The sequence below is a fragment of the Zonotrichia albicollis genome, chromosome 2 (assembly GCF_047830755.1).
Source record: "Zonotrichia albicollis isolate bZonAlb1 chromosome 2, bZonAlb1.hap1, whole genome shotgun sequence".
NCBI lineage: Eukaryota > Metazoa > Chordata > Aves > Passeriformes > Passerellidae > Zonotrichia > Zonotrichia albicollis.
Window position 1 is genome coordinate 46,166,610 of NC_133820.1, and position 27,753 is coordinate 46,194,362.

The 27,753-nt window shown below is 40.3% G+C and overlaps 2 protein-coding genes across 10 annotated transcripts in view; one reads left to right on the forward strand and one right to left on the reverse strand.

Annotated features, from left to right (window-relative positions):
• PICALM (phosphatidylinositol binding clathrin assembly protein) overlaps positions 1-27,753 on the forward strand; it is a 355,304-nt gene that overhangs the window by 65,473 nt on the left and 262,078 nt on the right. For 6 of the 8 annotated variants that reach the window (XM_005485804.4, XM_005485806.4, XM_005485805.4 and 3 more), the window contains one exon: positions 191-1,215. Coding sequence is in view for 2 of the 8 variants with exons in the window: in XM_005485806.4 (XP_005485863.2) it covers positions 191-205 (15 nt within the window). In the remaining 6 variants the exon portion in view is untranslated. Of the gene's footprint in view, positions 1-190; positions 1,216-27,753 lie in introns of those variants that run through there. The other 2 variants (XR_012578985.1, XM_074535086.1) reach the window with 1 other exon arrangement.
• CCDC83 (coiled-coil domain containing 83) lies at positions 821-27,739 on the reverse strand. 2 transcript variants are annotated; one of them, XM_014266160.3, is made up of 11 exons: positions 27,614-27,739; positions 24,385-24,496; positions 22,165-22,249; positions 18,829-18,997; positions 18,044-18,211; positions 15,180-15,271; positions 13,951-14,019; positions 11,203-11,324; positions 10,092-10,171; positions 8,431-8,582; positions 821-7,447 (listed from the first exon to the last, which is right to left on the reverse strand). In XM_014266160.3, the coding sequence occupies exons 2-11, from the start codon at positions 24,468-24,470 to the stop codon at positions 7,262-7,264; spliced, it is 1,209 nt and encodes a 402-aa protein (XP_014121635.2). In that variant the 5' UTR covers positions 24,471-24,496; positions 27,614-27,739; the 3' UTR covers positions 821-7,261. The 2 variants fall into 2 exon arrangements, with proteins under 2 accessions (XP_014121635.2, XP_074391188.1); XM_074535087.1 differs by lacking the exon at positions 27,614-27,739 and adding an exon at positions 25,693-27,345.

Here is a 27,753-nt window from a genome sequence, read left to right on the forward strand (position 1 = left end):
TGGAAGAACATCCTGATGTCTTTTGGTTGTTTCCTGGCCCTGATTTTTTAAAAATATTTTATTTCTGTTCAAAACTTCAGATCATGGGGTAGCTTGGGCATCAGAAGAATGGAAATTTTTCAAGAAAAAAGGTTTAGAGTGAACTCCTACTTCTGTTGCATGTTAACCCCAGGGTTTTTCATCTTTCCAGATTCAGTTTATGTAACTGTGTTAGATGGAAGAGAAAGGAACGTTTCCAAAAAGATGTGCTCAGCAGGAAAAAAATGAACTTCAGTCCCTCAAACTCTCCTCTTCCATTAAGCGATGCAGTGAAATGATGAAGACCAATGAAGGAAGCTGGGACACCTCCATAAGAAGACATCAGTACACAACACAAAGCCAAGAATTGCCATGAATTGAGACCAAGACCTATTTTTGTCCTGGTGACTAACATGTCAATACTCTCAGCTTCTAATAATATCCTTAATTGGTAACGTACGCAGAGAAGCCTTTATTCTGGAAATTGATATTGGTGTTTGGAAATGCTGTCTGGAGATGTGTCCTTTACCGTAACTCAAAACAAGACTCTGGGCAGGGGAGGGTCGAATCCTAACTCTTAATTCTGCAGTTACCTTTTCAATCCTCACAAATGTAGGCACAGCAGTAATGGAAATTAACTTTTTTTAAAAATTATATATTCAGTTTGCAGTAGACATTCCTTATGTATTATTGTTTGTATTTATTTATGATTATCAATTTAACATTAATATTGTATCAAAAAAACCTCCTTATGAAAATGAGTATGGATGTATACAGTATGTCTGATTTTTATCCACAAAGAATGAATCTGATTCAGAATGCTTTTCAGCTGACATACAGAGCACTAAATATTTTAAAGGTCTGAATCTAATGAATTCTCAGTATATATGGGAATTAGGGAAGAGCTGTAAAACGCATTAATCCTTATAGTCAATTCTGTGCCTAGGATTTTGCAAGGGAACAGTTAACTGACTAGAAGAAGCACTACATTTTTAATTCAGCATTAGTGCATTGGGAAGGAACTTTATTGCTTTGTGCTTGGCATGTCATTATTTTTACATTTGACATTATAAGGCCTTTCCAAGATGAATGTGAGGAATTGCTTTCATTTTTAAGACTTTCCTTCTTTTCTGTAAAAAAAAAACCATAAATTGAGGTGTTGTGTGTTGGGGGGGAAAGCCTTTTCATTGGGCTCGTTCATGATCATGTACCTTTTAAAAGTAAAAAAAGGGAAGTAGCTTCCTTACATATGTCTAGTGGGTATTTAGTTCATGAGGAATTCAAGTAGCGCTGTTGATCGGTGCTTTGTGTAAATACACCATAACTTTTGGGTGGAGTGGGGCCTTCAGAAGGATAGTCAATGATACGAAAGCAATTCTGTACATGAATTAAGCATACTTGCTGCATTGTCTCTGCAGATTCTATTTTTGTTTAAAATATTAAAATGTATGTTAGCAAAAATGGGTGGATTTTCAAATAAAATGCAGCTTCCACAGAACTTTTGTTACGGTATGAAAGTCTGAGGTGCTTCTTTTCTTTTTGCTGCTTAAAATGTGCACTGATAATTGCGTTGTTTACTTAATAAAATACCAAATGTATTTCATACGTGCATATTGTATTGCAGGAAGTGCAGACTCTGAACCTGTGGCTGACGTGATCCATGCAGCCTCTTCCCTGGGCTGGTGTCACGGACAGCCTCAGTGGACACCTCAGTGACAGGGTGTCTCCTGCTTCCTGACCTAACATGATATTTCACCACCTTCTAGTTTTTCAAACTATTCATGGCAATAAACTTGTACTGTTCATAACTGACCAAGAAGCATAACTATGTCCCCAAAAATTGTTATTATCTTCCCTAATCTTACAGCAGAAGGTAGTGCTGGAAAAGCTATGAACAGTTTGCTGAGACCACCTTCTCTAATTAGACACAGGAAGAGTTGATAGAAGTGGAACTTTCCTCCTCACAACGACCTGAGGCTTGTCCTGGAGGCCAAGGTATCATAAACTGAGCAGTACAGGTCAGTAGATTTAAAATTTCTTTCTCAAAGCACGACTTTAAAAAACCCTGAACCCATTACAGAGTATGTAATACACACACCCAGATCTGGAGAGTTTCATACACATTTACTAAAATTTTGCCTTCCTACTGCTGGGGCTTTCAGTGTGGCTCAGTTTTCTTGTGGTCAGAATATAAAAAAGGTGAATTGTTTGAGTTGGGTCTGTGACCTGTTACCTACCTCAGTAAGTACCAAGGTACAGATTGTTCAGACCTTGTGTGAAGAAGGTAGACCTTCATCTTCCTCCAGAGCCTGATGAGCTGGGTTATGATAAAACAGATGCTAATTTTCTTCTTAGGTCTCTGTTGCTCTCTGCAGAGTCTAACTTGAGGCTTTTGGCTGAGGATAGATGTGTTCCTAGATCTCTTTGATCCCTTGGTACTCTTTGTGTGGCTGTGGACTTGAGGCTGCAAATCATGAAAGTACCAAAGAATTGTGAACACCCAAACCCATGTCTTCTGCAGGGATGCTGAACTCCTGTTACCCTTTAGTGCTCACTCGTTGTTGCTCTGTGTTCCTTGAAAGAGCTGCTGTGCAGATTAGGCCTTCTTGCTGAAGGCTTTGCTAAAAACCCTTGCTCTTTGGTTTACTCTTCAGAGACAAACTGGCTTGAGAATTTTCCTGAGTAGTAGGTTCTCATTTGTTTTGTTCCCAGTAAGTGTTTGCTTTCAGTGTCACTGAAATAGCACACTCAGCTTAATTTAAAAAGCACAGCACACAGACGTATTTTGTTTTTTAATTACTGGCACTTTTCGATAATAGGGGGTAGTGAAAACCTGGTTCTCTTCAGAATTGAGTCGAAAGGCTGTTTATTCTACAGGAGCAAACTGTGTAGAGAAGCTGCCTGCCCTTAGCAAGCAGAGGACCATGGAGTGCTTTGCTGGGGGGATGTGGTTCCTCTTGAAGCTTTGTGTAGGGAACTGCTGTGTCAGAATAACCACTTCTTTTTTTGTTTGTTTTTAGATCAGGGAATTTTATAATGAAAACAACTGGATTTACCTCTTGAGACAATTACTTTTGCCAGAACAAGAACTTGAACAGCTTCTGAGTTTTCCAACATCACTAATGTTGAGTCTTCATATGAAGACAGATCTGAATTCCTTTGCTGCTTTTCTTCTTTGTTTCAAAGTCACAAACTAAACTGAGATGGTACCTCAGGACATGTTTAAAGTCTGTCTTTGCATGACTTTTTGACGTCAGAGGTTCCATTCAGCCAACTGCCAGAATAAGTCACAGACGTTCCCAGCTGCCAAACAGCCCTTCAGCAAGAACAAGGGACAGGGTAAAACCCTGCATCTTTCATTAGACAAAAAGTGCCCATTTCCAGAGCCTGACACAAATTTTGTAGCAACATAAATGAATTGCAACTTAAAGGCCATGACATAGTTGAGATAAAGATTGTGGCAGAGAAATTAGAATTAAGTGCTAAAATCACTGGGAAGGATAGTAAATGCTGATGGGAGCAGAAGATTGACAAGATAATGTGAGGGGCAGTGAAAAAATGTGCTGAATACAGACAAAAGAGCAGTGCTAATGGCAGCATATGTAAACTGAACAAGAGCTTGCTCCTTGGCCTGTTGTCAGTCTCTTGACTTGACCTTTGGAGCTCTCACACGACAGTGGAGAGAGCAGAAACAGGCTTGACATCTTCCACTGAGTTTGCCCAACAAGAAAAATCTGTGAGATGCTGCTGTTTGCCAAGTTCAATCTGGAGAGCAAAGGGACTTAGCTGATTGTTCAGCTGCATCCTGGCTGGATCAGGAGAATGAGTGGGGAGAAGAAAACCCTGGGCAGGTTCCCTGAAGGTGTAACATTGCTGCCACCTACTCAGCACCTTTTTGTATCAGAAGGTTGAGTAATACGGTGAGATGGCCTTCCCAAGATAACAGATCATTCTAGGAGCGAGTAAAACGCATTTAATTATTTTCTTCCAGTCTCTGATGATGAAATTTCCTGAAGCAAAGATCAAAAAGCCTTGGAACAAAAAGCCAACTTGCTTAAATTTCTATGTGAGGTGATAATGGGTAAAGAGGATGTGTTGGATGCAAGCACAGTGCTTTGGATATCCAGCAGCTGCAGTACACAAGGAGCACTGGGGTCTTGGGTTTATTTTCATAGCATGGATCTCTGCTTTGTTCTTGGCAGTAACTGCTGAACTTCCCTCTGCCAGCTACAGCAATTGCCCAAGTACTGGAGTTTTTTAGAAATGCAGTATTTGATACAATTTTAGCTTCTTGTTTTACTTTAATCACTAAGTGAGCAAAGATCCAGCACCAAGTTAAATCCTAGTTTTCAGCATGGCTCAATGTTCAGTTGTCAACATATGGCAACAGTTGTTGGCATCTTGTTGCCATGTCATGTCCTAAAACAATATGGTGTTTGTGGGAGACTGCAGAACATGAGCCCTGAAATGTAGTATTGCAAAAAAGATCCTTACTTTCAAAATCCAAGGAAAAGCCTTTTTTTGGAGGAACATCCAGCTGCAAAACATCAGTGGCTAAAGATGCTAACACCAATAGATTCTCTGTTCTCTGCTTGTCACTATAGTGTAGCTTTTCAGTCCATTACCTTCTGCCTTGACCTTATTCTGGCAAACTCCTTTTAGCCCACGGAAGCAGAGTGTTTAATAACTTCTCTCTCAGAAAGCAGCCAAACAAGTACAAATGCTGCAGAACGAGTCTCTTAAACCCTCCTTTCACAAAACGTGCAGGTCTGAACCTGTGCAAAGAGTGCCTTGTTATATAACCTCGCTGCAGTGGAGGCTGCAAACCTCATAAAAACCAGACCAAAAGTGAAATCACCCATGTTCCCTGCAGCTCAGGCTGGGGGAGATCACACCAGCACAGCCAGACTATAAAGCACTACAAGCCAGTTGTTCAGAGAGGGTTCAAGCCAGCAGAGTGCTGAGGTAAGCAGCTTCTCTCATCACTGGAGTGGATACAGGCTCTCAGCACACCTCTCCCCATTGTGCTTTTTAGACATTCCATGGATTGATGTTTCTCACTTCCAGCTCATGGACCTCAGTTCTATTAAAGTAGTTTTTATTTCCATGCAAATTGAGTGATGCTTATATTTCTTTAATTTTGAATTCCAAGGAATACTTGTTGGGTTTTTTCTTCCTGTTGAAACTGCAAATTTGTTTGAGCTTTGTTCTACTTAAACACACAACTCCACGTCAGCTGAAGCTTAGATTGGATTATAATTGTGGAGACCGGGACCCCTGCTTGCATCCTAGAGCTCTCTTGTGCAACAGTAACACAGTAAAGAAAAGCTATTTTATAATGCTGGGAATACAAGGGTGACTCCTATAAGTTTGGTACTGACTGGAGTAGTGAACTTCAAGTGGGGCTTGGAAGCACTGGCTGTGCTGCCAGAAAGTGACTGATCTGCCCCCTGTTTTACAGCACGCTGCTCATTTCTCAGAGATTTTGCTAGTAACGAATTTATCAAATCCAGATGCCTTGGGCTGAAGACCCAGCTTTCTCCATATGAAAGCCCTGCAGTGGCCTTAATGCTAATCCTGTAGAAATCAAGGGGATTTGGGACACTTCACTAAATATGTTTTGCTGAAGGCTGTTGCTTCTGGCTTGTGCAGGCTGCCTGTGGCTTGAACCCTAATTAGCATGTTTGGGATTTCTTTTTAACTCCCTCTCACCCACACAGGCTTTTATGGGAAAAGGCTAAACTGACTGGAGGAGGCAAGGGGTCTTTTTTCCAAGGTGCAGGTTGATGTCTTGCCATATGTCCTGCACATGGTGCTATGCGTTATGGGCATAAGCCAAGAGAAGCCTAGAGATGGGCCCTACATTTACACCACCAGAAAATGTAAATCCCCTCTGGGAGTGGTGGGAAGGAGGAGAGGCCTTTCTTTAACAGAAAAGCCATTCAGCATAAGCCACATTGTAATTCTGCATCTAAAGGAGAAGCTAAACTAATCACTGAGCAGAACTAATCTCTCTTTCAAGTCAGCCATTTCATGGGGCTTGCGCTGCACTCAAAGCAAGGCAGGGGAGCTGAGGGGAGGTGTCTGTGGGGCTGCAGACACAGCCCAAGTGCAGATCCCCATTCCATGGACACACAAGGGATAGGAATCACCTCAGCCTTCACAGTCACTCCACTGGGTTACAGCAGGGGCACCTCCAAACTCGCTTTACTGTTCACCACGTGGCAGAGAAGTGAGAGTCCGTGTGAGCTGGAGTCTGCCACCTTTACCTGTCTGCTTGTGATCCCCGCCCCGGAGGAGCTTGGGTCGGTGGAGCCCAGAGACCAGTGGGACTCACCTACAGCCCAAGGAGACACCTGCTGGCCAGGAACAGCTGAGCGGGCTTGGAAAACCAGGAGTGCTTGCACTGAAGTACAGATACACTGAGATACTGCACAGAGATACAGGTTGTTTATAAACTAAGTTTTTTAAAAAGCTTTATTCCAAACAGCTGATTATCCTCTCAAGGGTTAAAATTCAATGCTGCCACAAGTTTCTAATGAGGAAATGCATGGGTCAGAGCCTACATGTGGGAAGGACCTGTTGTGTGCTGCTGAGAGGGTGTCCAGAGGGAGCCCCTCCACTGCATCAATGCACTGAGATAAATGGTCAAAGGGACCAGCCACAAACCAAGGATAAGGGCTTACACAATATATTTGGCCAAAATATTTCAGACCTTAGAGATTTTTATGCTGGTTTTAAATTGTTTTTAAATTAATTTATATTTATTTCAGTGTATTTAAGTGGGGGTCTTGTGGAGACAGATAAAAAAGCATTCAGACACTCCATTTATAGCAATTGTTGAGTTATGCTTGCAAAAATTAATTCTGCTTTAGAAGAGCATTATGTATTTTGTAACAATTCTGTGTTTTATGGCAGCCTGCATTTACCTATTCATTGTCTGATCAAGGAGGAATTCCACATCTCCAAGTGGAGACCACACAAACTAAATATTAGCTCAGACCTTTTAGCAGATATATGTGCTATGTGGACTGAATACCCCAGAGAGTGCACAAGACCTCTCTCAGTGGTACGGAAAGTAACGTTTCAATTAGCCTCTGCACACAGACATACCTCTCATGAAACTTATATTCATGATTCAGGCACTCTAAAATAGTTTCCTCAAAGGCCCATGCCACACAGAAGAGATCAAATATTTAATGAACTAAGAATGTTACATTTCTGTGTAAACAGCACAGCTTGTCTAGTTTTCATCATTTTCCTTAAATAAGGCCTGGATCATCTTAGCTGTGATACGCCCCTCTGATTTACCAACAGTACGCCCTTCTCTGTGGCTCCCGCTTGGCATTTCTTCTGTTTCCTTACAAGTAAGCACAGCTTTTCCAACCAAAAGCAGCTTTCTCTTCAGAGGTCCCAGTTTTGAGTATGCCTTAAGAAGAAAGAATATGGTTCCTTTGTAATTTCATAGAAAAGCAACCATTCTTAAGAAAAAAAAACCCACAAAACAACAAAACCAGAAACTTTTATTTTTGAAGCAACTGTAGAGGTGCTGCTCTGGGGCTGTGTTTGATAATGTCAGTGATAATGGGCTTCTTTTGCAAGCCAACTCATTTTAGGAGGCTACAGCCCTGCTGCCCTCTTCTCTGTGTTTTCACCAGTATCATCTTCTCTATAAAGCAAATTCTAATCTCAAATTCAGTTCTGTGAGAAGAATTAAACCAATGCAACAGCTCGCTCCTTCCAAAAAGAGAGAGGTCCAAGCCCAGCCATGTGCTTCAGCCACATCTGCACTGGCTCTGGTCTTCTCCAACCTCTGAGTCTACTCGGTTGACCAACCCAACAGAAACTAATTCAGGAGGAGAAAGAAAGGAAAACTTTTCTGCTGGGCTAGAGTCCATCAGCTGCAGCAAAGACCAATGTGCACTGTTGCCTCAACCCTGAAGTCTGCACCCAGGAACACCTTCATCCTGGCTTTCTGTTGAAGGAATCTTGATCCTTTAATGCTGTTGTGCAACACAGACTCTAAAGGACCTGTTCATTGCCATCCAAGCCTCGTAATCTCTCATTAGGTGACATTCAGAATTCTTTCTAGGGGAATTTCATCCTGACACTCCATGGGATGATTCTCAGGACATCATTCAATGGCCAAAACACATGCCTCATGGTATCAGAGATGCCTGAAGGCATCCAAAACTTCCATGTGTTTTTTTGGCCCAGCATCTGAAGGGCATGGACCTAACTGTCCCAAATATCACCAGAAGACTACAATCCATCTGAACAGCCCAGCAGGTAAAGGACATTGGATGCCATAACCACTGGAAATAGAAGGGTCCTGACAGTAGCTCATGCTCCACACTGAAAGTGTTAAAGTGTGTTTGTGTCAGTGGAAGACCTGATAACTCTGGCTCATACCTGGAACTCCTCTTCTTCATCCAACAAGCTGTCCAGGGATGGAGTGAAGAATTTTTTCCTCAATTTTTCATCACTGTCTGGAGGCTTCTTATAATCTCTTTTAGAACGAATCTTTGGAAGGGCACTTCTGAGGCTCTTTCCATCTGTCTTTGCTTTTCAAAGAGAAGAAAAAGGAAGTGTATGTAATAGTTAAGCCTTATGGAAGTCAGAATCAGTACCTGATATGAGCATTGCCTGCAATCTTTAATATGGCTTAGCCCCTGCAATGCAAAGAACAGCTTGGTAGCATTTTTAATTAGCAAATTAATTAGCAATTCAAGCCAAATGCTCATTTACACTGGGGTTTTTTATGTGTTTTTTGTTCACAATTTCTGATCAAGACCCAGGGACTGAAATTGATTGGAAGTTAGAACTAATGGATCTGTAGGAGGGGGCAGGGAAAAAAATGAGCTTTTGTCAGTTCAGCTTAAATCCTGTAGAGCCCTGAATAGTTAAAAAGAATAAGACAGGCAGCAAAACCAAGTATAAATTTCTTCTATGCCCATGTTTGTGTATCTATAGGTACATAACTACAAGTTCCTGAAACACAGTCTACTTATAACTCCCCTAAAGAGATCACATCTGTAGTTAACTTATTCTCAAGATGATACAGAGGTTTCTGAACATGGACTGCCAAGTTACAGGTTTGCCTGTGACTGTGACCCAGCTTCTTGAAACAAAGCCTTATCCTCCAGGTAACTATTGCAAAAGTCTAACAAATGTGTTCAAAGTAAACATGTGTTTAATACAGAAGTTTTGGTCAACGTGTTCGCTGGTGCCTGATGTTTCAAAAGGCCCACCTATGGCTGGGACTGATCAGAACTTCAACAAACTTCTTCATGTATCCATAACTGTATGATTTCCATTTTTCTAACATATCTCTTTAATTTTAATTAAAGAGATATGTTAGAATTATCTTCTACTTTTTTCCATCCTCTTTTTTCTACTCACACAAAGATGTAAAATAAAATTTGTGATACTTAGGAACCCACAGAGTCTGCCCTAAACAGATAAGCACAGGCTCCTGCTCCTTCTTGCTTAACAGTATATCCTTTCCCTGGCCACACCTACCAGAAGGGATGGAGATTCAGCCCAAAATTCAGTACTGCTTACCAAAATTTTCAGTTCAGGTTGAGCTCCATGTAGCTTCATCTCCTCTTGCTAGGGATTTAGTTATAATTGAGCTCTGGTATATTAGATTAATGACTGCAAAGTGCATGCACACTTAAAGTGAAAGCCTACATGGAGTTTAAGAGTGTCCTCACAGGGACAAGCTATAATGAAGTTATGATATGGATAAGTAAAGAACTGATTAGAATACGATTCATATCTTCATAAAAGATGGCCAATCCTGTAAACTGTATTCCAGGGTAGCTCTGGATGAATAATAATATTCCACGATCTAAAACCAATTTAAATTTAAAAACTGTATTACAGATAGATTGTGATTTTGTCTCCTTATGCAAATTACAATCTATTATGGCTGTGGTGGCTGCAATCAAGAGGGAAATAAGGTGTTCTCCATGTCAAACAGGTAGTTTGAATAAAAAGTTTCAGAAATAAAAAGTCTGTGCATGTTCAGTAACTTAGTATTTCTTATAAGCTGCTGTCATTTGCATTACCTGCATATTTTCTGGTTTCCCTTTTTATTTCATCCTTAGGAGGTTCTTGCAAGCCAGTTTCCTTTGTATGAAACAACTGCCTATGGAGTAAAAAATATAAAGTGAAATCCATAATAGGGGTCTAATTTTTTCTCTAATCTGTCCTGTGCAGTGATTTGGAGTGAGGGGGAGGCCACCCTTTCTGAGAGCCGCTGCTGCTTAACCACAGAGGCAGAATCGCGCAATGGTTCAAAAATGCAATGGAGGCAGCCAGGTAGCTTAGTGGCTAATAAGCTGCTCTTTTTTATTCTTAGTGCCTTAGTTCAACTATGTCCATGAGACTAAAAGAAAACAAATGTTATAGTCTCTAGTCAGTCCAAGATTCAGACCACAGCTGGCAGCTCTCACTTCAAAGAAATCCAAAGTTTGGAAAAGAGAGAAAAATGGTCACTTCTTAAGACTTTAACTTTTTGTGCAATATGGCTAAAATCACTGAGCTGGGACTGGAAACTGAAGATGGATCTCTCACATTGTTGCATTGTGCTTTTGACACCATTAGTGTTGACATTTTGTAGGTAAATTAATCTTTCTCCAGGGAAAAAGTTAAATCATTTCAACACAAAAGAAGCTAATACTGCAGACACCTCTGCAGACAGACATTTCCCAAGGTCTCTTCCTCTCTCAGTGTCAGGTCATTTGTTTCACTCAAGATTGCAAACCCCCTATATATTTGCAAATTAATCTTCACATCCTTAAACATTTTGCAAACAGTAAAGAAAAAAATCTGTTATTAAGCACTTAGTCTGAAAAGCTGGGGCTGAGATCATTAATTGCAACACAAAGAAATTATTTCCAAGCTTAAGTGATATAAAGTGAGTAGTGTTAGATCTTAGTAGATTAATTAAGGACCCAATTTCTTCTCTGAAATTCAGTACTTGAGGAATCACAATCTTATTGTCATCCTTCAGAGATACTGCTCCCATGTATACTCAGTCAAATCCTGTCTTTCCTCAACTAGGAGACTACCTTGGCTTTGATGTGGGAGAGCCTAAATAGCTCTAGAGGCAGACAGGAGCATTATTTAAAAAACAAAAAAAAAATCACTTTTGAGTCCATGAAAGCATTATTTTACCCTGATACTCTTAGATGCTGAAGTTTGATATCAATCAGTTTTGCCACCAAACTGGTATTTTCTTCTTCCAGGAGCTGGACAGAAGCTTTCAAATCCTTTTCTTCCTTTCGGTAGATCTGAACCTTTTGACAATTAAAAAAAGAAAAAAAGAAAGTCTTAGAATTTCGTAAAGCTTTGATAGCAACAACCTTACCAGCACACACCTAGGAAAAATGCAGCTCTATCAGCAAGATTGCATATTTGGTGGGGAAACATAGTGACACATCTTCAGACAAAAGGAAGGACTCGCTGGTTCTTTCACACCTTTATTAGAACCCTGTTACTGTCACAGCGCATGTGTGTCAGTCACAGCCACACATTTGGCTAAGCAACCCTGACAGCAAAATCTTCTTGTACAGTCAAACACGTCTGCTAGACAGGAGCTCTAGATTTTTCTTTTTTGCTTTCACATCAGAGTTTTGAGAGAGGAAAAGCTTCTTTGCAGAGGTAAAGTCAGGGTCTTACTCAACAAGTGTTGTTTTTCTAGTTCCTTCCTATACCTGAACCCTTCTTACCTAAAATTAGTGAAGTTTTCAGTCCAAGTTACCACAGTATTTCTTCCCTCAGAGGGTGGTGGTAGGGCTCTGTCATAGCCCCAAGGCTGACAGAGCTCAAGGAGCATTTGGACAATGCTCTCAGTGGGGCTTTCCAGGAGCAGGAGTTGGACTCAATGATCCTTGTGGGCCCCTTCCAGCTCAGGATGTTCTACGGCTCTGTGACATTGGCTGAGCCGCAGGTACTATTTGCTTTCAGACTGGCAATTGCCCCTTATCAGTGTGGAGATATACTGACCAAAGGATGCTGGTTATTCAGTTCCCACAATGCCTCCCACTTTTGCAGAAGTACCAGCAAGCGCTTACTGCCTTACTGGGAAAGGGAATATACTATGGGAAAGATCTTCCCAGAAAGCTTAGCCATAATGCATGTGTTCAAGAGAAGTACCAAGCGATCTGAAAGTGTCCATTCTCATCAAAACCAAATTAACCCAGCTATAATCATCCAAATTTGCAGTTAAAACTAGTTCCAACTTCTCCCAAGGATTAAAAAGGTGAAAATGACTGGAAATTAACCAGTAACAGGATGTGGCTTGGCACAGTGAGGTGCTGCAGCTTTGCACCATCTTGGTGTGACAGAGTAACCATGAAAAAATGTGACTGAAGTCTCCAAATCTGTTTTAATTTTGGAGGTAACTAATCTAGAGCTATTTTGGTAAGTCATTTTTCAGTTCAGTGGCCAAACTTAAATAAAAAAAAAAAGAACTGAGACAAAACTAAAATTTTTGGTTTATCACCCCCAAAGGAAATACTGAAACAGTCTGTCAGCTACATATAAACATTAGTCTGAGAGAAAATATTTCATCCATGTAAGAAAAGCAGAGAAAATGAATGGATGAATTCAGAGGACCAGAGAAGTTAGTGATAATAGTTTTGTTTTCCCCCAAAATTCAAAGCAGTAATTCATAACATAGGAAAGGAGCAACATAGGAAAGTAACTCATAACATAGGAAACTTCTGCTTGAGAAGAAAGAAATCCAAATCCCTCAGCTCTGAGGTGAAGGCCTGTCAGGACATAAGAGTACTCCAAAGTGCTCTCATTGGCACTGCTAATGTGTGTAAAACCTCTAAGTGTTCAGTGACACAGGGAGAAGGAAGAGAATTCATACTCATGCAGTGATGGGATGTGTAGATTTGAGCTCCTGTTTGTTTATACAGAATAAAACATTAATTCTTTCCCATTTCTTTTCCTTACCCTCATTGCTTCAGAAGTTGTGGTTTGGACACTCTCCATGGAAAGTTAAAGATGCATGCTCAGAGCTCATTAAGGGGAAGAAGGAAAGCTGTGTCCCTGCATACTGGCAAGTACCTTAAATTAGTAACGAAAATGAAAAACCTCTGCCAGGTTTGTTGATGTGGCATGGAAAAGTAAGAAGTACATTTATTAACTTTTCCAAAAAGTTTTGCTCGGTTCTCAACTGTGAGGCTGTAAAAGTGAGGAAAGACATTTCACTCACCAATCTCATGCTTAGATTTGATTGAAACAAAGAACCTATATTGACTGGAATAAAAAAAATCAAACTTTCACTATGGAAAAAATTATTTTCCTAAATCTGGCACACAAAAATATTTTCTTGTCAAGAAAATTACAGCTATCTAATATAGAGCTCTAAATTGTCATTAAAGGTCAGTATAAAAGCTATCAAGCAATTAATTACAGCCATATTTCATTTTGATTTTCCTTTCTTCAGTGTAGAGTCCCTATGGTTTCTTTATGACCTTCCATTTCATGTCGTCTCAAGCCATTTCTCAGAACATATTTCCAACATCCATATCCATTTCTTTCAATACAGCAGCACTGGAACTTTAATGCAATTCAAACCTCCCCTCTTCAGCTACTTACCTGGTTAATCCTTTATAGCATCCCAGTCTCCACAGATAAACATCCTTAATTGTATGGAACATTGTAGTCCTTCATGTAACAGCTTGGGCAGGAAAGGGGGTCCTCCATTTGTGAAAGCAGATGTTCACCTCTTACCTTTATTCACCACATTGCACTGCTTTCTGCTGAGGATTACAGATTAATTACTGGAAAACTGCTCTCCTTTGCCAAAAGAAGTCTCCCAGGCCCATGACTGGAAACAGTTCTGACCATAGGCCACATTATTTCAAACGTGAAGTGCCATGATAAACTGCAGGCAAGCAATCCTCTTACCTCTTCTTTTAGCCACTCGTTCTCTTCAATCTCTCTGCGACAGTTCTTGTCTAAGTACCCCACAGCGTTCTGAGAAAACACAAGTTAAAATAATCCCATCGGAGAGCAACACTTCGACAGTCCTGCACACTATAAAGAAAAACTGTCTGCTCTTTAGCAGGAAATAATTAAGACACATCTACACAACAGACTGTAGCATCCTGAGGGATTACAAGGGGATTTACTTCACAAGGCCAGATGTTTCTCCTCTATCATTCTGCCTAGAGCAGATTATATGTCAAGCAATTTACCAATATTTTTTGATTTCCCATATTAAAATAGGACATTTCCCTTTCTGCCTAATAAATTCTTCTGTGTACCACTACTGCTCAAGTCTTACTGCTTTCAGAAAATCAAACATTCAGCTATTAAGAATCCCAAGTAAAATCCCAAATGAGGCAGTACTGCTCTACAACAAGTGACCTAAGCATGTAGAGGTCTGACCCCAGGCTACAATTTAATTATTGATGTCAGTAAAGTGGAAAGGAAGAAGTGAGGGGGAAGATGCCCCAACAGATCACCATAAACACAGTCCTCTGGATTATCTTCTCACATGACTGGAAATTCCAGCACTGAAGTCAGGGAATTTAAAAACCTAATGGGCCTAGTGGTTTGTACTGAAGTATACTTTGCATTTTGTGAAAATAAGAAGTTATCACTAGAACTATTTGTAAACCATGTTTTCAAATCAGAGCTGGCAGAGATTACAAAATCATAGTGAATCAATAAACCTATATTTTCCTGAGACTGCACTATTGTGACATTTAAAAAATGTTGTACTTTACAAGTACAGTGAAACCCTTTTTTTTTCAAATTGATGTATATTTTCATGCAATCTATTGGTGTATTACTGCTTTTGGAAATCTGTGTAAATGTCAAAATCAAGGCCATGGCAAAAGCAACATGTTCTCAAACAAGCCTTGTCAGTGCATGGTGCCCCAGTTTCCTGTGCATTGTTTGTAAAATGCCCTCACATCTACCCATTGTTATTCTGGTGGAAAGAAAAAAAAAGGTACATGTATGTATAGCAGTAACCAAATCCATATGTACCAGGATTTGCAGGTTATTTTACTCTCAATTTATTAAAAAAGTTTGAAGTCTTAATATGAGTTAAAATAATTAATAATGCAGAGTACATGTATCCCAACTGTAACACAGTTAGGAGTTTTTTAAAAAAGCAAAAAGAATACCTTAAGAGCTTCTTCACTGAGTAATTTCATGTGCCTGTCAAAGATTTTCTGATTTTCCTCTCTCACAACTTCCAGAGCTTTGCTATAATATTCTTCAAAACAAAAAAAACCAGGGAAATCAGAAATCATTATTTGCCATCAATTTTTCCTGATAACATATAGAAAACTGACATGTCATTACTAAACTGCAACTTATCAGTGAGTGTCACCTGGGCAGGTACTCCACAGAGAAGGATTCAAATATCCTTTTCTAAAGAAATTCTCCTTCCAAACCCAAACAACAGTAGTGTTAACTACAAAACTAGAAATTGGAAGTGGAACAGAAATTACACATTTCTGTTCATAACTGCAAGAGCTGAGCAATTCACTGCTAACTGAGCAGTGATCTAAGCAATTCTCTGCTAAAATACTGGCATCTTAACATTAAATTTTGTCTCTATCAATAGCGGAGCTCCTGGAGCCATATGAGAAATTTGCTTAGAAAATTTATTTTTTTGACATAGAAGCATACTGGATCTCCTTCTCCACATGACATTTTTCCCGATAGTTATTATAATGTGCCTAATAAATTTTCTGACTTATTTAAGACTCTGAGGTTCTAATTTGACAGCAGGACGAAATGGAGAATGTGGCAATTGCCACAATGATTTGCTTCTATCATTACTTGTGGTCATTATTTAGAAAGTGTGTCTTACACTGAACTGAATAGGTTTGGATTCATGTTCTAGTCACTTGCTATTTAATTATTTCATCCTTCCATTTAGTTCTTTTGTTTTTGCTCTCTAAATAGCTCACTCCTGCTTGATATTTCCCCCTTCTGAAGGAATGAATGAGATTAATTGTCTGTGAAGGAAGGCATAGTACACTTATTTCAAATGGTTGAAATTCAGTCTTTTACTGCACTTGTGTTGCAGACAGCCTATTTCTGATTTAGCTGCAAACAAATATCTACTCATGCATGCACTGTGGAGTCAAAGGCAGTCAAATATGAAAGGTGTATTAGTAGTGCATTAATTATTAATTTAACACAGTGGAAGCTGGACTCCACCATCTAGACTTGGCAGAATGAAAAGGAAGGACTTCCATACTATAATGAATTCACTCTTCCATTATTTCAAATAGCTAAATAACCTGAGTTGTACTTGGAGAATGAAAAAGGAGAAAGTGTGTGTCTGAACAGTTGCTAAAGAGGCTATCTTCCCTAATCCCCTCACTGCAACACTGCTTTCCCCACACATCACCTAAATTGTGGCTCTCTTTTGCTTGCTCTCCTCTCCAGGTGTTTTGCTTAAAATGTCACTACCAGAAAACATGAACTGTGCCAGTTCCAAGCCCTTCAGTGGTACACACAGAGACAGAAACCTGTTTACCTATGCTTATTCTCTAAGCTTGTTACACATTCAAGATGTGAGCAAGCCAAATTTGTTGCTGCCTTGCTCAGAAAGCTTGATAGATTGAAAGATAGATCTCTGCTGGAAGGCCGTACTCCCCAGACACTTTCTAGGTTCAGTTTTAGGGAGTTAAGCAAAATAGTATGGTAAACATCCAGTACTGTCAGCATCATTTTCCAGTATGTTATGTAGAGCATTTACATATGTACCACTATAACTGACGTACAATAAATACGTTTCTGTTGGACCATGATTTTTTGTTAAACCACAACATTCTATACCCTGTGGCATGCAGGAGATCAGACCACCTATCCCTATTGGCATTCTATATAACAGCCCATTCTCTTTTTCATTTCATATTTCAGCAGCAATATAGAGAAATTTTAAATCAATTAAGAACACAGAAAATGAAAAAACCCCAACCTCTCCTGAATACAGACGTGGATATCTGGCAAGCTATCTGGAAATGTAGAAATCACAGAGCAGATCGTAATGGTGGTAAAATATGTTTTGAGAGACAAAAAGATAGCTTATTCACAGTAGCTGCTGCCTGGTAATGGCTGGCACAGAATATACAGAGACCCTTAGAGCAGTGTCACTGCCTGTTACTACCAGCTGCTTGGCTGCAGCCACGCATACTGAGAGGGACATAAAGAAAGAAAACCAGGACATCCTTCTCCTGTTGGAAGCATGGCTTATGTAACAGCAAAATATTTAAATTATTTTTAAATAATGCAGTAATAAAGAAATCTTTGTAAAGCACTCACAGCACAATGTAGAAGCTCTCAAATGAATTGCACTGCTGTGACAGGGCTGAAACAGTTCTCAGTATGTGTCTGCGTGCCTGTGGGTGATTTTGCAGAGCCTCACACTGTGTAGGAGGAAAGGCCCAGACCACTGGCTAAAGAGCTCCCTCTAGTCCTGCATGGAAACCAGTGCGCTCCACAGAAAAGACTGCTCCAAGAATGAGCTCATACTGCTTTCCTGTCAAAGGAGCTTTCAATATGTGAAGTGCTTGTAGATGATGAGAACTAACAGCAGCAGAGTCAACATTTTCAAGTATGACTGCTAAGGGAGCCCTCTGTGTAGGTGACCTAAATATGTGTAGACTTATTTTTACAAAAAACTGCTATCCTTCTCAGTAACTTTTTTTTTTAATGGGTTGCCTGCATTTTACAAGAAAACCATCAAAGGACCAGCTTATCAGTTTCTTGAAGTGTCATCATTTCTGTAAACTTTATCAACTTCTTTAATAAAGGAACTTTTACAGAGAGAGAAATAAAGAAACGGAGTCCTTCTATTTTTCAGGATTATGCAGCCCATCTTAGGTGCACTTAGAAAAGTTCATGCAAATTACTAGAAAAGTTGATGGAAGTTACTAGAACTTGATCTAAAATTAATTTTATCATTTCATTCCTGCAGGCAATATGCAAAGGCCCTGTAAGACTTGTATTACACCAGTTGTAAACTGACCTTCAGTTTTTTCAAGTTCATATTTGACATCTGCAATGTCTTTTTCCAGACGGCTAATCCTCTCAGCATGTATTTTGCTTCCGACATTTTTGTACTCCAACCAATAATCTCTCTCACGCTGCTTTTCTACAATTTTTTTCTTTGTTTCTTCAATTTGGGCGCGCAGATCTATTAAAATAACAATGTCAAAACTGATTTATTGAACTGATAATTCTTACTATGTCAACTTCTTTAAGAAAGGTGTTTTCATAGGGAATGGGAAAGGAAGGGGGATTCTTCCACACTACAGTACATTGCAACCTGATGGCCTTACACAGTTTCAAGGGCCACTAGCATGGCTGAAAACAGCTTGATCTTATTCTTCCAAAGAGAGACAAGAGTTCTCATCAAAATGTTGTAACCAAGGTCACGTGTCTCCCACAGAGAATAGCAGGGATGGCAGCTGGAATTTTCAACACTCAAAACTGGTCTTTTTTCCTTCCATCAATTTTTTTTTATTTTTAATCCTCAGTAGATCCAATGCTTAGGACTTTCATGAGTTTCAAAAAAGAGGAAGCCTCTGTACTTGCACAATACTATACATCATTCGGAAGGGACAGATTGATTTATAAGCCCTCCACAATCTCATACTAAACTGAGAGAGCCCAATTTTGGGAGAGGAATAGTTTTATACTTTTTATACAACAAAGAAGTTGAATCTCTACTTAAATTGCAAAACAACATCAACATGTACTTAATCGCAAGTGTGTAAACTGCAAACCACACTTCCCCAGCACACAATATACCTTCAAGAAGTTGTTCTTTGTCCTTCACAAATTGGAAAACTGCTTTCAGTGACTCTTCCACATCATCCCTGGTTACAATCCCCTTCTCATCTCGTTTGTTCTCCTTTTCTTCTATTTGCCTTACTAAGCGGCTGATAAGCAACTTCTGCTCTTCCTTCAGAGCAACATTCTAAGGAAGAAGACACAGCTGATGTTAAAATGTTTTCAGAGTGAAAAATTTAAGAAAAAAAAGAAAATCTGGCCTAGTGCCAGATGAAATGCAAGAACAACCTGTGCTTCATATTCTGAAAGGTTAGAGCAGAAGGGAGAATTTGCAAGGCTCAGATATTTCCTCAGTAACTTCAGACCACTGGAAGGAAATGAGAGACAATGACAGCTGTACTTGGTACAGCCCACCAATAATCCTCCATTGCCTGCAAAGAAAGGTGCTTGCAGACAATTTAATAACAATGTTTCTATGCAGGAGCTGTTTGCTCCATGTGGATATTCCCCATGAGAATGTACCATCTTCATACAGAAAAATCATGAGACAATCAGGTCACTTGCATATAGCAAAGAGTCTTGTCAGAGCTGAAATTAGTAATACGTCCTGAAACCACAACTGTGATCATAACCCCTGGCCACGACCCTCTCTAGTGGCACTCAGATTGTTTGAAATCCAGATTGTGTATGTTTGCTCCCAAAGGATACCACACAGGAGTGTGGTATCCTTCCCACTTGCAAACAAGTGGGAAGTGAATAACAGTGAGTAGGCAGTGGAAAGAGTCTCAAGCATTCCTCACTTCTAGGATTAACTCTAAACCACTCACAAACATTAAGCAGGAAATAAAGAATGGAGCTCAAAGCACTGTCAAAACATGATTAAATTAAAACAATAGCACTTCACCCATGCCTTAAAGTACCCTGCTCAATCCAAAACATGGAGTCCTTGAAAGACCATGAACTAGCAGCAAACTGGGGGAATAACTGTAGAAAGATAGCTGGGAGTACAATCAGAGGAAACTAGGAAGTTGTATTCACATCCTAACAGAAGTTGGATGGTAGGGAAATTATAGAGTAAAATGCAGCTGCTAGTATCTGAATGGAATGCAGCTGGCATGCTCGAAACCCACTCCATGATGATGCCCTACAATCTGCAACCACAGCCCCTGCTAAGGGCATGGAACAGAGGGTGGAACAGGGTGGAGACACCTTGGCCAGGCTGCATAGAAGTCTTTGCAGGGAGGGGAACTCAATGGCACTGTAGCTGACAAACAGCACAACACCTGTCAGCCACAGGAGAGAGAAGATGATGAATAACTAGAGCTCTGCCTAAACATAAAGAAATAGTATAAAAGTAAGTTAGAAATGGGGAGAAGTTTGGGAAGTCCATCGTAACTGCTGGGATCAGTCGTGAGGCTGAATCTGTCTTCTCCCCCACAGAGGGACACCTATTGGGTTAGAACCATGCTCTGTGGGCACTGAATGCTTTGGATTAGAGCTTGTCTGTGTGTTACTTTGATATGCTTTTGCAGAGAGATACTATCACTGAAAATCCTCAAAACTTAATCTAACTTTATGTTAATAAAGAGCATTATTCCATTAACTGTCAGTGTGAGCCCTTCACAGGCACTGGGGCTGTCAGTAACACACTCAAACAACTGGGGAGACCCACTGAGGGGTCACAAAGTGGGGATACCAACTGAGGGGTCTCCCTTATGCTGTTGCTCTGTGTCTCTGAACAAGGCAGTTGAACCACCCTCCAATGCAGCAATATAACCCCAAGAGACATAAGACCCAACAATAAACATAAAAGCCTTCAGATGCCTGCAGAAAGAAGAGCAATTGCCACTTCCAGTGATAGTTAAGCCACAAATGAAACACCATCCAGGCTTCAAGACTGCAAGAAGTACCACAGAAAGCTAAACAGATGGATGCTTATAAAAGCAGGGCAAGCATCAGTATGGCAAAGACAGAGAGGTGTTGTTTCAATGTTTCACTGCTATAAAGTGCAGGCTGCAACATGAAGTAGAATAAGGATTTTTTGAGCATTTTCAATTAATTTCAATGGGTGACTCTCTAATATCTGTTTTCAAAGTTCACTGCTCACAGTTACCAGATGCCACATTATGGCTGTTTATATACAGCTCATATACATGGTTCTTTAAAGGGTCACTCAGGTGAGATCAGTAGTTACACAACCTTGTTCTAAAAATTACCCAAACAATTCTTAATCCATGAGAAAGTGTGTCTTCATCAATCAGTGCTAGAAATCACAGCTAGCAAATAGCATGATGGTCTTTCTCCTTTATTCAATTTTTATTGTAACTACGTTTGCAGCAATAACTAGATTCTCACAGAAACCCGTGCAATTGAATTACCTCAGAAGGATTCAAAGAAGTTCAGCAATTCTCAGCGCTTGGTTAGGTCTGCTAATACTACCAACAAAAATGAAATTTATACCATTTATTCTTCATGCATTGAAATACTGAAGAATATTTGTAGGACTGGTTGAAAGGCATATCTGACGTACTGCAGGAAAGGTACCTACTGAAAGGTGGCTTGCTGTCCTGTGCTTGCTGCAGAGAAAAATGCCAAGGAAGGGAAACAAAGCTGATAAAAGGACTAAAGCACATGTGTGATGTGGAACAGCTGAGGATGTTTAGTCTGGAGAAAAAGAGGCTCAGGTGGCACCTTATCTCTCTTTAAAACCACCTGGAATGACTTTGTAGCCAGGTGGAGATTGATCTCTCCTCCCATGTAACAAGTAACAGGGCAAGAGAAAAGAAAATTGTGCCAAGTTTAGATTGGTTATTAGGGAAAATTTCTTCACTGAAAGGGTGGTGAGGTATTAGAACAGGTTGCCCAGGAAAGTGGTGGAATCACTATCCCTGCAAGTGTTCAAAAGACACATGGATGTGGCACTTGTTGGCTGCTTTAGTGATGAACACAATGGTGCTGGGTTAAACAGCTGGACTTGATAATCTGAGAAGTCTTTCCCATCCTTAACAATTCTGTGATTCCATTCAATATGTAGGTGGTTATAAGGATCTCTTGTGCATTGGAAAGCACCTGCACTGAACTCACTTTACCTTAATGCTCTGTCCTATTCTGTAATGTTCTACTCCTGCAGCTTCTTTTTAGCATGTTAGATTTAGGACATGTATGCTATATGTCACATTTAATTCAGGTAACACTTTAACTTTCAGCACATAACGTGACTCACTAACTCTAGTTTCATTGACTGTAACAAATGCACTGCAATAACTAATTTTAAAGTATGTAGTATTCAAATGGAAAGAACAAAACTGAATCTATAAGTAAGAACACCACAAATAAAATTTGTTGCATAGTCACCTTTTTAATATCTTCTTTGAGCTTTTCTTCCAATCCTTTCAGATGAAACAAAACCCATGCAATTGCTGTTTGTTTTGCCGCAATGCTATGAAGAGAGAGTAAAGAAAGAGACATTCTTACAAAAAATTAAAGAAAGGAATGCTATTTAGGCTAGATTAAATGTAAATAATACCAAAATGTTTGTTTTCATATCATATTGCTAGACTCATTTGGGTAAATACTACTGTCTGCTTACTATACATAAATTATTTCCCACACACATCTGGGCCTGCATGTTAGTTTGGATTTCATAGCCCTACAGAGCAGCAGACTCCCTGGTTATATTGTTCCTGTGTAGCCTCCTGAGAGGCTGGAGCTGGCTTGTTCATCCTGCATGAGGTTTAGCTGACCTCTTACACAGGTCACCTTCAGGACAAGGTAATTCATGCTCCAAAAAATATTACTCTAGCACTCTGTACCTCTGTTCCAAGCATTCACTCATCATGTGGTGCAATAGTATTGCAATTATCATAAAACCTTTTATTCTTTTAACAGTTCTTCTTCCTTCAGTTTTTAGTTTGAGGGTTTGGAGTGCTTTTTTGTGGTTTTGGGAGTTTTTCCCTTCTCTGTTGATTTCAGCTGTTTCAAAAGAAGATAATTCATTTCCTAGTTAATTTGCTAAGTTTGGATCACTGAATCATGCAAATTGCAGTTTACTAAATTTGCATCCTCTGGTGTCAGTGCATTGTGTATTGGTGTCAGCTCCAAGGTATTCTTCAGGTTTTGTATTAAGCAGAAGGATATTAGTTAGAGAGAGACTAGACCAGGGTACAGTGGTCATGGCCACAGCAAAAGCACGTCGTAAGATTGTTGTTCCTAAGAAATGCTGAAATGGAGAACTTTAATGAAAATGCAAAATAACAAACTCCCTAGGAACAGTGACCATTCTTCAGTGCAAGGAAATAAAAAACAGGAATCAAAGTTAAATAAATCCTACATACTCGATAAATCCTAAAGTGGAATGTGACAGCTATTCACTTGCATGATTATCCACCTTTGATCAGTCAAGTAGTACAGAGAATTTACAGAGGTGAAGAGAAAGAAAGGAAGATTAAGAGGGACAGATAAGAGAGTGGGAGAAAGATAAAAACAGCAAGAAGAATACTTTTCTTCCCTTTTCCCCCTTCTGTTGCTGTAGAAACTACATATTCCATTTCAATGAAGCACCGATTTCAGTGGAAGACTCCAGACAAATGAGTCATTTGCTTGGATATTAGCATATGCATAACAATAATTTTATCAGAAAGTGGTACCGTTTTTTTTTCTCAGCCCAGTAATACAGTTTCCTTATTCCTTCACAAAATAGGTGAGTTAGTTTTGGACTTTTCAGAAGGTATTTATTTGTGATATGATTCAGGTAAATCTAGATCATTTCACTATGGAAAATTGTACTCTGTGCTTTGTAAAATGAAACAGGAAAATCCCACATAAACCCTGTGAACTCATACAGCTGTCACTACAACTACAGGAGCATCCTTTTTAGTTTGCTTACTCCACTTGTCATTTCCACACCGAAGCACTACTCCCTGCTCCCTAAATGCTGATAATTGTTGGATATTGGGTGTTCCTGAGGTATTTCCATTTCAATTTCTGTCTCAGATACAAGTCATGAAGCTTATTTTTCTGCTTTTAATCATTTACTCAAGAGACTAGAAATCAAGTAAGTTGAACAGGTTTGTAACTGCTCCAGATATTTCCCCTTTGGCTCTTATTTTCCTCTGCTTGATTTTAAGAGACCTTTCATTTATCCATCTCTTACTTTCAAAATAAAACTCTTTGTGCTCTGCTCTCAGCTGCACTAGGGAAGACAGCAAACTGTAGGTCTTGAGGTTCTGGCTAGTGACAACAAACCTCCACGAACCCCAAGGAATCCTAAAAAATACAGCCAAATGTGATCTTGCAACTTCAGCATATGCTTATCAAAAGCTTACTACTAACAGAAAAAATGTCAGGGTTTTTGGTTTTAATATTTTTTCCCAAGTTATAGCCTAATGGCATAAAATTTCTGACCCATGTAATTGCTTTCTTACAGCTACAGTTTAAAAAGTGAACCTTTCTGAAATAGCCTCAAAACCTCAAATCAATCAGCTCAGGCTCCAAATTGTGTAAGTTGTGTTTGTTATCTGCTTTCTTTATTCACATATTCTATATGAGTAAAAAGTTAAAATATATTAAACCTACTGATAATCTAGTAAGGATTCGGGTAAATCAGATTCAGGCTCTTGAACTTGCTCTTCTGGTTTCTTCTTTTTCTTACTCTCTTCCATTTTTTTGGGTTTTTTTTCTTAATGTGCTAGAAGTGAAGGAAAAAAAAGTATAGAGATGAATAATTTACAAAACATTGTGTGTTCACTGGCATTTGTCACTTTTGACAAGCTTGTAACAGTTCTGAAATAAAAAAAAAACAAACTGGGTTTTTGGCAGCAACAATCCTGCCCAGGGGTAGCACTCAAGCCCATATCTCTATACACATACACATATATATGTGTGTGTATATATACATATATATATGTAATGTATACCTGCGTAGATACAGTGGGCTCTATCACCATTACTTATTGCATCCCTTGCTACAGTTTGTAGTTTACATTCTTGCAAATCAAACCAGAAGCTGCTCCTTTTCCAGTCCTTTGTTTCTTTATCATGTTTGTTTTATCAAGTCCACTTGTTCACATGCCTCTCTTTCCCTCTCCTTCTGTTCTCCTAGCACTATGAATGTCTCCCTTTCACCACAACTGTGATACCAGTTTTCATTGTCAGAGCTGGAACAAAAGCACTTTCTGAAGGGATATGCATGTCAGCAGTATTTCCCAGGCATGCTGTCACAACCACCAACCTCAGAATTCAACTGACAATGAACAGTTCTGCCATGGAGCTGGTAGCACATATTATACAAAATAAAAAATGTCACAAAAAAAGGCACTTAAAAAGATTCCTCCCTTTTAGCAGTCATATAATCAAATTTTATAAACCAAAATAGTTTATATAATATACAATATTTTATTACTGAATGAGTAGAAACACTGTATATAACCTGGTTTTGCATTAAACTGCTTCTCTGAATTTAAATTTTGAATTTTACAATAATAGGTCAAATTGATTAAAACTTGTTCTGTGACTAAATACAGCAGGCTGGATACTTTTTCCTATTAAAATGAGCACGAGTAAACAGGAAAAAATACCAGTAAAAAGCCACAGAAGCAAGCCTGTAAAATCAACGGAATGAAGTGAAACTATTGACAGATGCACTGCAATCCAAACACTGTCCTATGCCTTCTCACCACACTCCCCATACCCTGAAGCAAGGCCATGTCAGCTTTCTGTATACAAAACAACTTTCTATCCTATTTCATATACAACCTTTGCAGTTTCCAATTCAGTACAATATTTTTTTCATGAAGCTTCCAAAAATCCTAAGGACATGGCTATTGTAAGACCTGAGATTTAAAAGAAACCAAACAAACAAGTGAATTAAGAAAAAAACCTCACTGAAGCAGGAAGTTGGGTACTTTGCTCCTCCTAGACTCCTTTGATGTTTCCAAAACAAGTGCACAAGTGCAGGATACACTTGTTAAGTGTAAAAAAGAATCCATCACACTTCCTCAGTGCAGAATTAACTGGACTGCTATTGATTCCATTTCCACTTGAGCATTTGTTTTACTGATTTTTCTCAGAAACTGAAGATCACTAGAGCACTCCCTAAGGGTTTCTTTAAATTGTTTCTGTCTCTTTCACTAAATGGAAAATCAAATTCCCTGCTCAAAACTGGATACAAACAAAAAAATTTTGAGTAGAAGTATTTTGCAAAGGCTTAGAGTGTTTTTGTTTTTTTTTTTTAACTACAGACCCAGATGAGCTCCAGTGACATAATTATGAAATTATTCCCAAGTAGAGAGGAACACGAAAGCCTCCAAGTTGTAAAAGGTGAAAAAACACATGCTACAATAAAGGATTTTGCAAACCATAGAAAATACTCTCACATGAAACAGAGAGGAACATATTTAAGGGGACTGAGGATTGACTGCACATTTGAAATGCACAGGAGAATATTTACAAAAGTAAAGCTCTATTTCTTCTCCCAAACAAATAAAATTGTGAGGCTCTTGACTGACCCCCTTTATAAGCACCAGCACTGTCTCAAGCAATAACTTCACTACCATTGCATCCTTAGAAGGAGCAGGCAGTTTCCTGACACTGCACCCCAACTACAGTGACTTTCCAGACACTCTTTACAGACACCACCTGTACAGCAGCTCAGCACTCTCATGAGCCCAATCATTATCAATAACACCATCCAAACTAGCACTTGCACTCACATAATAATCCCTGTATATCGAGCAGCTGCACTACCAGAAGCCTCCACTCCCTCAGTTCCCAACATTTATGGACTCACAGAATACACTGAGTTGGAAGGGACCTGTCAGAATCATTGAGTCCAACTTTGGACCTATGCAGGCCATTCCAAGAATCACACCACGTGCCAGACAGCATTGTCCAAACATGCCCTGAACTCAGCTTTAGGCCATCAATCCCCTTGGATCCTCTCACTGTTTACTAGGGAGGAGAATGGTACCAGCCCCCACCATGAGGAAGTTGCAGACTTTGATGGGGTCTCCCCTCAAGTCTCTTTTTCTCCAGGCTGAACAGACCAATGACCTCAGCCACTCGTCATATGCCTTCCCCTTAGGGCCCTTCACCATTGTTGTGGCCCTCCTTAGGAGGCTCCCCAGTAGCTTAATGCCTTTCCTGTGATGAACAAAACTGCACAGAATATCCAAGGTGAGGCACCCTAGTGCAGAGCAGAGGGGAAAACCCCTCCCTTGCGTGACTGGCGATGCTGTGCCTGATGCACCCCGGAACCCACTTGGCCCTCCTGGCTGCCAGGGCACTGCTGACACAAGTTCAGCTTGCCACTGACCAAGACCCCCAGGTCCCTTTGCACTGCCTGCCGTCCATCCTCTCACTCCCCATTCTGTCCGTATATACCCGGGGCTGCACCGTCCCAGGTGCAGAATACAGAAAATCTATTACCTCAGTAATGGAGGTACAACGCTACAACATGGTGCAGTCACACTGCAACCCCTTTCCAATCTCCAAAGCAGCCTAACAATTCCCCCTGCCCTCAATCCGTCCCTGGCTAACACTTCCCCCATGTCCCTTACACTATTCCCCCAGCCCCCTTCACCACCAGACACCTCAGTGGACAAAGCTGGGCCACCCCTCAGCGCCTCGCTGCCCGCAGGCACCAAATCCCGCCGGCACTGTCACCCTGTGCCGCAGCCCCCCGCCACCCCTTCCCGCCACGGCCGAGAGCTCCCTGAGGCAGCTTCCTGAGGCAGCTCCCCGGCCCTGCCCGCGCCCCTTCCGCGTCCCCCCTCACGGTGCCCGCGCCCCGGCACCCGGTCCGCACCGCGCGCAGTCTCTGCCTCAGCCCTGCCGCGGCCCCGGCGCACGGCCCGGCCCTGCCGCGCGCCCCGCCCGCCCGTCGCCATCGCGACCGGGCCGAGCGCCGTGGGGGCTGCCGGCGCCCTCTGCCCCGGGAAACGACAA

Coding starts and splice junctions, on each gene's coding strand:
- CCDC83 (XM_014266160.3), bottom strand. CDS start 24,470: ATGGAAGAGAGTAAGAAAAAGAAGAAACCAGAAGAGCAAGTTCAAGAG. Junction 14,020..15,179: donor TCAGTGAAGAAGCTCTTAAG/GTATTCTTTTTG, acceptor GTGTTTTCTCAG/AACGCTGTGGGGTACTTAGA. Junction 7,448..8,430: donor ATGAAGAAGAGGAGTTCCAG/GTATGAGCCAGA, acceptor TTTCTTCTTAAG/GCATACTCAAAACTGGGACC.